This window comes from Girardinichthys multiradiatus, chromosome 6 (genome assembly GCF_021462225.1).
Source record: "Girardinichthys multiradiatus isolate DD_20200921_A chromosome 6, DD_fGirMul_XY1, whole genome shotgun sequence".
Classification (NCBI taxonomy): Eukaryota; Metazoa; Chordata; class Actinopteri; order Cyprinodontiformes; family Goodeidae; genus Girardinichthys; species Girardinichthys multiradiatus.
In genome coordinates, this window is record NC_061799.1 from 11,345,197 (window position 1) to 11,358,810 (window position 13,614).

At 40.4% G+C, this 13,614-nt stretch overlaps 1 protein-coding gene across 3 annotated transcripts in view; it reads left to right on the forward strand.

The window, feature by feature from the left end:
• Positions 1-13,614, forward strand: part of sugt1 (SGT1 homolog, MIS12 kinetochore complex assembly cochaperone) — a 44,362-nt gene that overhangs the window by 11,903 nt on the left and 18,845 nt on the right. For 2 of the 3 annotated variants that reach the window (XM_047367852.1, XM_047367854.1), the window contains exons 8-10: positions 161-186; positions 1,818-1,914; positions 3,226-3,333. In XM_047367852.1, the coding sequence (XP_047223808.1) occupies positions 161-186; positions 1,818-1,914; positions 3,226-3,333 (231 nt within the window). The remainder of the gene's footprint in view (positions 1-160; positions 187-1,817; positions 1,915-3,225; positions 3,334-13,614) is intronic. The other variant, XM_047367853.1, reaches the window with a different exon arrangement.

The window sequence follows — 13,614 nt, forward strand, 5'->3', positions numbered from 1 at the left end:
CATCAGATTTCAGTTTGGTTTAGCAGAAGGAATAAAGAAAGAAGCTTGTTTTTCTTCGTGCTTTCTTTGTTCTTACTTGTCAGTTTATTGTTTCATGTTTGTGTTTTTCCAATGTCTTTCTCTCTAATTATCATCCTGACTCCGGGGCTGATCGACCCAGCAGACACCAGCTGCTCCACCTATGAAGTAAGTGCAGTGTCAGTAAACCTTATCTAGGTATTGTTTGATGTGTTTTTACTGTTTATCTCTTATTTTGCAAACCTTCTGCTCTCCATTACATACTTATCATGTTATAATGATGTAGGCTTGTGGTGTGTCCTATTTTATAGATGTTGTTGAATGTTAAAGTAACAAAGATCAAATGATGAGAATCAAATAAGTCCCTACTTTGACAAATATGTTGATACTTCTTGTGAAGATTTGTAAAAATAATTAAAATAAATTGGTCTTTTATTGCAGAAGGATATCATCGCTCTTGAGGTTTTAGAAAAATCCAACCTTTGAGTACGTTTTTGTTATGAACTGACAACTTTTTCAACAAAACTCCTGGTGGGAGAATTATTGGCATCCCTGCTGGCGGTACACTGCACAACCCCGTTGTATCAGCAGGACAGTGCTTTGTCTTGATTCACAAAATGTCTAAGGTTGGAGCATACAGAGAGAACTGTAACTTCTTGTCCAACTTCCAACATGACTGCAATTAGATCTGACCAGATTTCATCAGCCTCCAATAATCTAGTCTCTTTTTATTTGTTTATTTAAGAAAATCTCAGTGATTTTGGCCATCGTTCTGGTCATCTCCCAGTAGTTTTCATTTGGTTTCTCTCTTGTTTTCATCTGAGCAACTGAGAAACAAATATTGGTCAGGTCTGCTTTTTTGCAGCTCACCTCACAGGCTTTCTTTTAGGTTCAGGGCTGGGGGTGACCATGGGCGATGGATGATTTTTGGATCAATGACAACCCAGTTTCAGTGTTCTGTCATAGTCCACCACATGTTTATTTAAAACCTCCTAGGATTTCAGTGGTCTTGATGCCATGCACCATAACAAGGTTAAAGGGCCTTTGGAAGAGAAACAGACCCACAACATGACAGGTCCTCCACCATACCTAATAGTGGGCAAGAGGTACTTTTCCCACACCCTTAGCCTTTGAATCATGCCAGACCCACCTGGAGAATTTCTTGCTGATCTGACTGTGTTCCACTTAAAGTCCCAACAGAGTTTTGCAAACCCCCCATGTTTATTTTTGTGATTGTAGGATAAAAAAAGGGTTTTCCTGGCATGCCTGCCAAACACCCAGTTGGCTTGTAGGTAATGTGTAATGGTTGCTATGGAAATGTGTTAACCACAACATGGCTGTTTTTGCTACAGTTCTCCAACAGTGAGCTTTGGAGATTCTGTACCATCCTGTGTGGTCTCGGCATTAATACGGGTCCTCCTATAGTCCAGTAGCAGCCAGAGGCTTAAAAATTGACTTCTTTGCCATGGATTATGTATTAAAAGTTTCTACAAATCTTAACAAATAAAAGTAAAATATAAATAAGCAATGCTTCTTTTGCATTTATTTTAAATTGATTGTTAGGGGTGTCAATAATTCTGCCAGTTGTCATTTTGTTGACATCCATTATTTCTTAAAGTAAGATTTTTACCTTCTCTGAATCAATGCGCTCAAATTAAAAGTTGGATTTTTCTAATATTTTCAGTTTAAGATAAACAAGGAGCTTATTTTAAGTTTTTTTTGCATGTTTGTGCCAGAGGTGCTAACAAAGTAGTCTTGGTGTGTAAATAAGGAGTTCGTGTGTCGTCCATCTCCTTCAGGCATGACTGGTACCAAACAGAATCACAAGTCATCGTCACGGTCATGGCCAAAAACGTTCCCAAGGACGGCGTGTGTGTCAACTTCACGGAAAGAGAGGTATGAAAACTCCCCAGAATGCTGGGAGGTGAAGACGGTCTGTTTTTTCTCTGTATGCGTGGAACAAAGACAGGTTAGCTCTCGAAGGCCCTCAAGGGGGCCCATTAGATGGGTCTCATACACACATATACACTCACATACACACAATCTCCTCCCCACAGGCCCAAACATGCATCCAGTGGTGCCTTGTTAACATTGCCCCCAAAGTACAGATCTAAGAACAATTTACCCTCCCTAGCTTCTCCAACCTCCTAATTGTCTGTAGATGGGAGGCATAACTGATCTAGGATCAGCTGCAGAGCCCTTCAGGGATGACGCTCCTTTCTCTGACTTTTTCTCTTTCCATTTGAGTCTTTCCACTTGCCTCTCTCTTTCTCTTCGAGGGGTATCTGCAGGGCACCCCAGGGAGCAGCTTTGTCTTTTATAATAGAATAACAAACTGAGTTTACCCCATTTCAAAAGAAATCGTTCACTTGCTCCGAATAACAGTCACCCGTTAAGCTCCCTTTGTGGTGCAGAGTAGAGATAAGTTCATATATTTTTTACTAGGTCAGTATATACAAAAGAAATGAAAGATGAAAGGAGGTGGTTCCACTTATTCTCCGCTTGCCACTAAGCATGCAGCAGCTGTGTACCTACAGACGGCCCAGAAATCCAACTAGAAATGAATATTAAAGCTGTGGTAGTTTTGTGGAATTGCCCAAAAGCAACTTTTATCTCACTTTCTAAGCTCTTATTTCCATTGAAGTGCTTCTTATGTTCTTTTGGTTTCAGATCAGAACAAGAGACTTTTGGGGAAACGTTAGTTATGGACTGAGAGTTGGGTACATAATGACACAATGTGGGTATTAATGCAGAAATGAAAAGTAGGTGCATTGTTAAGTGTGCACTATAGCTAAAGTCATGTCCCTCTGAACGGGCAGTAAACCCACAGTGTCAGTGAATGACAGGCTACACCCCCACCCCCCGCCCTCTGCCCACTCATTGGTCATCAGAGTGTGGCTGCAGGGGACAGGACGAGGTCTCCAGACGATCACAGCGGCCACATCACATGAAAATTCTCACAGTCCTGCCTGACGCCTTCTTTGTTGCTTTACATATTCTCTGAGAATTGCAGTCAAATCAAATCAAAGTATTTCTCCATAACAGTTTTTGCACAGAAAGTATTTATTAGCTGTTTCATTTCTCCTGTTGTTTTGGCATCACCTCAGATATTTTCACACTTGAGTGGTTTACTAATACTTTGTTGACAAATGCTCCCAGAGTTAACATTTAAAATCTGCTGGTTTTTTCTTTTCTTCTTTTCTCCAGCTTTCTGCAAAGATACAAATGGCTTCAGGTGAAGACTGCAACCTCCACTTTCACCTTCTGCATCCCATCGTCCCACAGCAGAGCAGCTTCAAGATCCTCACCACCAAGGTAGAGCTTTCAGGGTAGTAAAAGCGTGTGTGTATGTGCTGATTAAAGCTTAATGTAGAGAAAATACAGTACTTTGTGAAAATGGTTCTATCCTTTGGACTTTTTCATATTTTTTCACCTTAAACCACACATTTTAGTATGTTTTTGAGGATTTGCAGTAGAAGGAAAAGGGTGCATGGTTTACATGACTAAAATCTGAAAAAGTTGTTTGGGGACTGACTTTTTATTTTTTGGATGTTCTTCTTTGCAAAATACTCAGATGGGGAGCGTCTGTGAACATCAATTTTCAGTTCTTGCTACAGATTTATGATTGGATTTGAGTCTGGACTTTGACTGAGCCATTTTAACATGAATATGCTTTGATAAAAGCCATTGCACTGTATCTCTGGCTGTATATTTTAGGGCCATTGCTCTGCTGGAACGTGAACATCTGTCCCAGGCTTAGGTCTTTTGCAGCCTCAAACTGGCTTTCTTCCAGGAATGCCTGGGATTGTGCAATTAATCCGATATATTGTTCAATTTCGCTTTTCGCTCCAAACGATCACAAACAAAAGATCTTTTTTTCTTCTTCTTTGCATTGACCGACCCTTACACCTTATTTAAAGGCAGAGCTCATGAAGGGGGCAGGTGGAGCGTAATGTCTCACTGGCAGGTGTCAGTTTAGACATGGCTGGTACAGAACATCCCAAGGTAGACTGCACCATATTCCCTACCTGGAGAAAAAGAGATGACCAAAAACTGTAGATGTCCAAAATTACAAAGAGGCGAAGCGACATGAAGTCACAGCGTTTAGCGCACAAAAAAGATTGTGTGGGAAGACTTTGGCTTCTAACACACAGATGCAGATCAGAAACGCATGTTGTGCAAGACGTGCAGCTCTTTGGTGTCTGAACCACTCAGCAAAACAATAGCTCTGTGAAACCACCTGACCCAATTGGAAGTTATTACCAAAATGTACAATAAATGCTCAGTAGCTGCACTAAAAGTTCAACATATTTAGTTTTAGTTATGACAAATATTAATTGTCTTATTATCATTAATATCTATTATTATTTTGACATTTTAGTATCTTTTTCTTATTTGTTTACAATTTAGGATTTTGATTCCAGAGAGTGTGATTACTGTGATTACTGATTACTAAGTTTTGTGTTTTCTTTTCTTTACAATATCCTATATTTTCATAAATACTATGTTGGTTTTTTTAAGGGAAGCTTCAACAATAAGATAATAACTAAAAGTTTCATGTTGAAGGCTACAATAATAATATAATAATAAATGCATTTTTTTATCCCGTAATCGAGCAGCCTTAGGACTGTTCTGTATTTAGCTCCATCCATTTTCCCCATCAACTCTGACCAGCTTCTCTGTCCCTGCTCAAAAAAAGCACCCCCATAGCATAATGCTTCCACCACCATGTTTTACCTTGGAGATGGTCCGACGTTAAATTACACCCAGGTGAATTCTAATTAGACATCTGTAAGACCTGTTGGTTGCACTTCATTATATTTAGGAGTATCAAAGGTAAAGGGGGAGGAACAAACGTGCAGCAAACGTTAACATGTTTTATGCGTATATAGTTTAGAAGGTCATGTATACATTCCCTTCATAATTATGCAGTACCATGTGTTGGTTTGTCACATACAGTCCCAATGAAATGCATCCCAGTATACGGTTGAAATATGTCAAAGTTCAAGGGGTCTTAATACTTTTGCAAGGCGCTGTATATCTTCTGCATGTTCGACATTAGGATGCCGTTTTTTGAAGCGTGCATGACATGTGTAATTGAGAAAAATACCATGTTCATAAAACAGAAACAAAGCACTCACAGCAGAGCCGTATGCTGTTCTACTAAGCTGTTCACCCAACTCAAAGGCACATCCAGGTTTTGCAGTGTGCCGGAGCACAAAGAAGACAATAACAGCTCACCTTTGTCATTTGTTGGGTCAGAGTGACTACAGCTGGGCAACGGTCATGTTACTTGACGCGATGAAAAGGCATCAGACTGGGCAAAGTGCAAATTAAATATGTTATGGCTCAGAATAGTGGTTTCAAACCTGCAGTATTTAGAAAAGTGAGTTACTAAACAATGCTCGCTCATATCCATGCAATAAAGAGGATTTGTTTTCCAGATTAATGGGAGGTTTATGTTTTTGGGGCCTTTTATTTTATTTGCTGCGTCGTGCTTTAATTCCTTTGTTCATTAAAAAACATTAAAGCAAGAAAAGAGCATGCTGATTTGAGTTTAAGCAGCTTACTGCAGCCGTGGCTGATAATTACTGGGGCTACTGCACTGAGATCAACATCTTAATCTTGTCAATGAATTAAAGTAGAATAAAGTAGGCTCTTCCTACCTTCAATTCCTTAATGCCAGTAAAGCTTTCTGTGGAAATAGGAAAATCCACTCTTACTGTAAACAGTGCAGCTCCTGTGGAGACCTCTGCTCGATTCTTCAAACATTAGATAGAAATTCTTACTCCCTCACATCCATACACAAGTACAGAGACACACACTAGTATAATTTACCTGCTGAAAGTTCCTTTGCTCTATTTAAGGTGATTACTGACCTAATGAGTAGGACGGGTAGTTTTTCTTTAGCTGTGCATTCATTAGTGTGTGTTACAGATGTGGCTAATGAATGTGCAGGCTGAGAGTGTGCTGATTCAGGATTTATACCACTGTCAGGTTTTAGCCCACAGATCAAGAGGCAGATTTTATTAAACTTTTTCCTTTAATCATCAAGGCTGTGAATGTGGACTTTGTTCCCTCCTCTACCAGGGCATTGATCTGCCCAGCCTCGTTAATACCCAGCTGCATGAAGCTCTTCCCTCGTCTTCAGAATTTTTCTTAGCTGCATCTGTTTAAAGACATTATGAGTGAGGCAAAAATACCAGCACATTTGGCATGATAGTTTCTAAGCAATATACATTTATGTGTCAATGTATTTCCCCCTTCTTTGCTTCTTTGTTCATGTTTTTTAAATGGCAATATCAGTAAAAAATAACCCGAGTAAATACAAAAAGCAGTTTTCAATGACGATTTTATTTATTAAGTGGAAAACGCCAACCAATCGATATTACTGTCTCACACTTGCTAAATAATGAATTAACTGTAATGAACTACGTGTTTAGTTCAATTTCACCAGACACACCAAAACTGACTATTGCACGACATGTAGAGTCAAGCAATCACTAAAATATGACCTGTGTGGCAACATGAAGTAGGCTAAAATATCCCATAAAGCAACAAATCCTGCCCTGATCTAAAGAATTCAAGAACAGAAGACAGTCATTGACATCTATTTGCCTGAACAGGTTAAGAACCATTTCAAAGCGAGTCGCAGAAATAGACATTTCCCACATATAAATAAAGCAAAGCATGGGCCAGTATAGAACCTTCCAATGAATGACCAGCCTACCAAAACTACTTGAAGATGTCATCAGTGACTCATCCAGGAGGACACAAAAAATCTGAGTAACATCGAAAGCCCTTCTGGCATCACTTGCCTTAGTTAAGGTCAGTGTTTATGATTCAACAAGAAAGAGGCTGGGTGGAAATCTCATCCAAGGAGAAAACTACTGCTGACTTAAAAAAAAGACTCATCTCATATTTACTAAAAAATATCTCTAATACCCCCAAGACTTTAAGCAAAATATTCTTTGGTGTGAAGAGACTAAAAAATATTAGGAACGGTGTGTCCTGTTACATCTGGCAAAACTCAACTTTGATGGTGTGGGCTGCCTGTGCTGAGTTGCATCAATTCTGCAAAGAAGAGGGGGCCACAATTCCTCCGCAGAGATGTGAAAGACTGCCAGTTATCATAGCACAACCGCCTAATAACTTTATGGGGTAATTACTTTTATAGGGCACATATTGCGCTTTTAAATCCTTCCTTTTCACACTTAAATCCTCAGTTGTAGTCTATATAATGTGGAACTGCAGTGCTTTGGCCTGAATTCCTTGTTATTGTAGCTCCACAGGAGACGCTCCACCCCTGTTCCGAGGTGCGTCTGAGAGGAACTCGTTTTGTTGCGGTCTCTTTAAATGCTGTTGAGGCATTTCACACCCGCCCCCCTCGAAGTCAAAGAGCGTTCCACTCCACCACGTTCAACCAATTTTGTAGTTTGATAACAATTATCTAGTGGAGTAGAAACAAGACAAAAAATGCAAAATTATCAATGTAATAATACTACTCAAAACACGCAGCAAGGTTCTGTGCTCAAGGAGCTAAAAGCAGCACTAACATAAGCAGAAGATACAATGCTACTGCTATCAAAACAATGGCCTGGATGAATTGTGATGAATTGGCGACAGGGTTATTTTTTTTACAACTGGGAGCAGCAAATTAATATCAAAAGCTAAAATAATACTTCAACTACAACCCCAAATCCCTGATGAATTGAAAAGGAGACGCCGTGGATGCAGAGCAGGATCAAAGCGAAGAGAGAGGAGGAAGTTCAAACCGTCTCTTCCATCGATTATGATGGGCAGTTTGAGATCGTTGGGAAACAAGTTGGGATACAACCTGTATGAAGATGGTCACAGGAAGCTGAAGAAGCCCTGCGAGCTTGCTTTGCGGCTATAGACTGGGTCGCACTGTGCCAGCCGCATGGAGAGGACATCAATGCCATGACTGAGTGTGTAACCGACTATATAAACTTCTGTGTGGATAACATCATCCCCACCAGAACCGTGAGATGCTTCCCCAATATCAAAGCTTGGCTCACCAGTGACCTGAAGGACCTGCTTAACAAGAAAAAAGGAGTCTTCAGAGAGAGAGACGGAATTATTGAGGAGTTTACAGAAGCAACTTAAAGTCAAGATAAGAGACTACAAGGAGGTGTACAAGAAGAAGCTGGAGAGCGAGGTCCAGCAAAACAATATCAGAGATGTGTGGACAGGGATGAAGAAGATCACAGGTTTTGAGCAGAAAGAAGATCGGACCGATGGATGTCTGGACAGAGCCAATGAACTAAACACATTCTTCAATAGGTTCAGCTCAGTATCCTCTGCTCCTGCTCACACCCAAACAGACATCCCACTCTCCTTTGACCCACAGCTGTCTAGTAACACCTCAGATGTTTTATCGTCCACCTAAGCCATTCTGCTTCTGCATGTTTGCCTTCAACCAAATCAGAAGATGTTGATGCTCCCTTTACCTCTCCCTTCCACCTGAGTGTCTCTAGAAGTCAGGTGAAGAGACAACTGGAGAGACTGAATAGGAATAAGGCTGCAGGTCCAGATCGTGTCAGCCTTAGAGTCCTGAAGGCCTGTGCAGAGCAGTTCTGTGGGATTCTGCAGCATCTCTTCAACCTTAGCCTGGCCCAGAAGAAGGTTCCGGTGTTGTGGAAGACCTCCTGTCTTGTTCCGGTACCAAAGAAACTCACCCATTAATCTTCAATGACAATAGACCTGTTGCCCTGACATCTCACATCATGAAGGTCCTAGAGAGACTCCTGTTGGCCCACCTGAGTAAGCAAACAGTAAACCATCAGGACCCTCTTCAGTTTGCTTATCGCTGTGGAGTTGGAGTTGAAGATGCCATCATAAACCCACTGTCATCTGGCCAAAACCAGCAGCACTGTGAGGATCATGTTCTTTGATTTCTCCAGTGCATTTAACACAATCCAACCTGATTTGCTTTGTCAGAAACTCCAGAAGACTCAGGTGCAGGCCTCAACAATCTCCTGGATCAAAGACTACCTGACAAACAGACCACAGTTTGTGAGACTGAAGGGTTGTGAGTCTAACCAGGTAGTCAGCAGCACAAGAGCACCACAGGGGACTGTACTCTCACCATTCCTTTTCACTCTGTACACCTCAGACTTCCAGTACAAGACAGACTCCTGTCATCTGCAGAAATACTGTGACCTGCAGTCGTGGGGTGGATCAGAGATGGACAAGAAGCTGAGTACAGGAAGGTGGTGGACCGCTTTGTGGCATGGTGTGGAAACAATCATCTCATTTTGAACGTGACTAAAACACGATTTCCATCATTGAAGAAGAAGTGGAGGTGGTGAAGGAGTATAAATACCTCGGTGTTCACCTGGACAACAGCCTGGAGTGGAGATGCAACTTTGAAGTCAACAAGAAGGGACAGAGCAGACTGACCAAGCTTAGGTCCTTCACTGTTTGCAGCAAGATGCTGCACATCTTCTATAAGTCTGTTGTGGAGAGTGTGATCTCTTCTGCCATCATCTGATGGGGAAGTAGCTTCAGAGCCAGAGACTTAAAAAAGCTCAACAAGCTGATAAAGAAGGCTGGCTCTGTTCTGGGGACTCCTCTGGAACCTCTGGATATCATTGTGCAAACAAGGATGCTTCATAAAATGAAGAACATTATGGAGAACCCTGAGCATCCTCTTCATCAGACTGTCGTAGAACAATAGTGTCTTCACTCAGAGGCTTCTTCAGATCTGCTGTAAGACGGAGCGCTACAGGAGATCCTTCCTGCCCACAGCCATCAGCATCTACAACAGCTCTTTGAAGAAACCTGCATAATATGAGCTCTACAACAAGGTTTAATTTCTCTTTGGGGTTAATAAAGTATTTTTGAATTTTAATTTTAATTGAATGTCATATCAACACAATAAATTAATATCTAAAATAAAGTTTGTTGTCATTTCAGCATTATTAGCAGCTTTGCTGTGTCCGTCGTTTCCATAAACAAAGAGGACTGACCCCTTAATCTGGTGTTGGGGGACGGTGTAATAAATTGTGTAGGTTAATACACCCACCAACCGAACCGAATCTATCCTCTTTCAGCGTAGGCATATTGAGCTTGGACTATAACATTGCAACAAAAAATAAATATGGCGGATACGTGAATTGGCCAGCCGGAAGTCCATGACCTTGTTTAGCTGTTCCACAGCAAATACTGTGGCATTACACTTCAAAATATGTAATAGAGGATAGAGAAAACTGAACAAACTGAAAAATATGACCCAAAACAAGATGAAAAGGTATTTACGCAGCACCTGGAGGGACCTAATTTAACTTTTCTGCACTCCTACAGACTCCAAGTACACAACAAAATGTATTTAAGGGCTAGAAAAGTGGATTTTGCATATATATAACTGTTGTTGATGATCTGAAACATGTGACAGTGTAACAAAAAGCAAAAACTGAAAAATCCGGAAGGGCGCACATTTTTTTTGCAACAATGTATCTACTCTAAAATAAGCTCTTAGCAAGTTAAAAGTTCACTAAGTTGTTAAATAATATTGTAGTAATTTTGAACCTAACTAAAATCCCACAAGGAGTTACAAAGAGGAAGAAAAAGTTAATTCCTGATGAAATCAGAATGTTATGGGCTATATTAAGACAGGCAACCTTTATGAGAAATGAAAAAGGGATTTGTCTGAGATGCACAAGCCACCTACAGAAAGGCAGGAGAGCAGAACTTTTTTGAGATGCCTGAATGACAAAAATGGTAAATTAAATAATCTGTTTTAAATAATTGTCGAAGCACTGCTGGTGAAGGCTGGTGTGACTTTCCATGTCTAATGTCGTTATATATCCAAGCAATATAACCACCAGCTACAAAAACGTTTGCTTTGCAGATCACAACCCTGTAAGGCCCTTGTTTCACAGTGAATTTACAGCAAGTGAATGCACTTTATTACTGACACTAAAAGACAGAAAACATCAGTCCCAGTAGGTCCATAATATTTTTAGAGATCAAATTTATTCAAGTAATTTTTATTTATCAAGTCTCTTAATGGCTGAAATAAAATGAGTAAATGCCGTCTACTGTACCTTCAGCACTGCCTTGCTTTACATTATGAATTCAGATCATTTGCGGTTTTATCCCTGGGCCTAATTTAGCACATGAAGATCCAACTTGTCATTTTCAGAACATATAATTCAATATCTAATAAATGTCTATGGACTACTTTAAATAATTTAAAATAATGTGTGATATTTACTCCATTAGAAATAAATTTGCATTTATGTTCAAAGAGTAGTTGTGGTAATGGGTAAACATCATGTTATCACCTGCTTATGTGAAATTTCTGACTGTCAGACAGAAAATGCTTTTATTTTGAAGATCCAGATGTCTCATTTTAATAACATAATTAAAGCCTGTTAATCCCCCTATTCACAATGTCCATGCCCTTACAGTGCACGATGTTGGAGTTGAAGGATTAGCAAGATTAACAGTAAACATGTTCCAAGGGGCGATGTAGTTGAATTTAAGACTGACTGTAGTATAAGAGCTTTCATTTTGATTAACCAGAAGAGTATTTGTATGGATTCTTGTTTGACAATGAGAGAAGCAGATGCAAGTTTAAAAGCCATTTAATACAAAACCTAGTTTATATTAAATCTATGGTCATTATGACGTTACAGACAACAAGAACATATTGATTAAAACTAATAATAGCTTACTTTCCACAAATGTCCCTGGCGTATAAATCAAACACACCTTTGTCATAAGAATATGCACATGCCTGTGATCTATGGCTTGCATAGCAGTGTACCCTCGACTAATTCCACATTACAGATCACTTTGTCAGGGACCTTGTGTGGTTTCAGATCATGCAGCTGGGGTTTAGGAACCGAAGGGGCGTGGCCTATAAATCGCAGCATTCGCCTGCGTAAGACCTGTGTAGGAATGTTTCCTAGAGAACAAACAGCACTAAGCTTAGAGTCACAATGTGCAAACAGTAAGCCTCCCAAAAAGGTTGTGTGATTTAAATGCATAATTGTTTGCCATCTTCAGCATGGTAATAACTCCATCAGATTCTGATGACCAACATTCCTCTCGGATCAGAAGGACGCTGGACGATGGCATAATATCTCAGCTCTGCGTGCAATGGCAGATTAGTGCTGCTACAGCTGCAGCCCTTCTTGCTTTGCACTTCACATTTGGTCTGAAATCCTTGTTTTGCCCTTACAGTTCAAAGGAGTTAGGGGTTTACCTGAGGTGGATAAGGGGTGCAATATTGGTGGTTTGACTTCAACCCCACATTCCTTGTAGGGTGGTCACAAGGAATCAGAAACGTGTGTAGGTCACGGAACAAATGGATGATCTGAAGTGGCTTCGGACTGGATTCCCCCATCTCTGGTACAGGTCCATGTGAAAGAGGGCTGAATGCAGAAAAATAAGCCTGTCTAATGAGCGTTTTCATATGTATGCGTTAAAACAGACCAAGAGATTTTTCATAGAAACTATAGTGGGAAAAGAAAACATGTTTAGAAACTAAACGGGGTATTGGTAAAATGTTCGTATTTTCTGATGTAGAGTGAATCTTCATGTTAATAGAGGGCTTGAACTAATGTGATGCTTTATGTCGTTAAATGCACCGTCGGGAAGCCAGGTCTGCCTCTAACTTGTCTTTTGCTTGATTGGAGTGGTACTTACTGTGTTGCCCAGCAGACAGGAAACAGCGGCTGAGACTCTGTGAACGATGGGGCACACCACTGACCTGTAAACATCAAATCACTTGGCAGTGAATAGATCCTCCAATGTAAAGCCGTGGAGCAGTCATAAACTGCTCGCTGAAGGCAGACAGCTGTGGATGGTAGAACCGTCTGCAAATGTAAGGGCAAATCATAAATCATGCTCTGGATAAATCTATCAGAGAAAAGCAAAGGCTGATTATTTAGTGTTTTCTGAAGGTTCTCCGTATCAGAGAGAGCTTCACCTAATGTGTTCTTTTCAATTCAATTCAGTTTTATTTATATAGCGCCAATTCACAACACATGTTGTCTCAAGGCACTTCACAACAGTCAGGTACATACATTCCTATTAATCCTAACAATTGAACAGTGCAGTCGGAGTTAGCTTTTTATTCAAATTGGATAAAAAGTTTTTCTATCTAGAAAGAAGGAACAGATAAACTCTGAGCCAGTTTTCAAGGTTAGAGTCTGAAAGAGAGCACATATAATTAGTTACAGTAAAAGCTCAGTCAATTTCCATGTCTAGGAGAGAGAAAGTGTTAAACACTGAAAGACAGGGCTATGTGGATCATCGGTAGAGGGTGAGCATTAAGTTGTTGCCAGCAGAAGCTCGGACGATTCCCCTCTCCAGAAAGGTGTCACAGGTAGACACAGAGCCAGGCCAGGTGTAGCTTCTAGGAAGAGAAAAGAGAGAACAAGGTTAAAAACTGAAATAACAGCAAATAATGCAAAATTGGAGAGTAGTGTGAGAATGTAGCGAAGAGGGTGAAAGTGGTCATTATGTCCTCCAGCAGCCTAAGCCTATAGCAGCATAACTACACAGATAGTTTCAGTTCAGATTATTTAGTTAAACGGCGCTCATTTACAACAATGTCGTCTC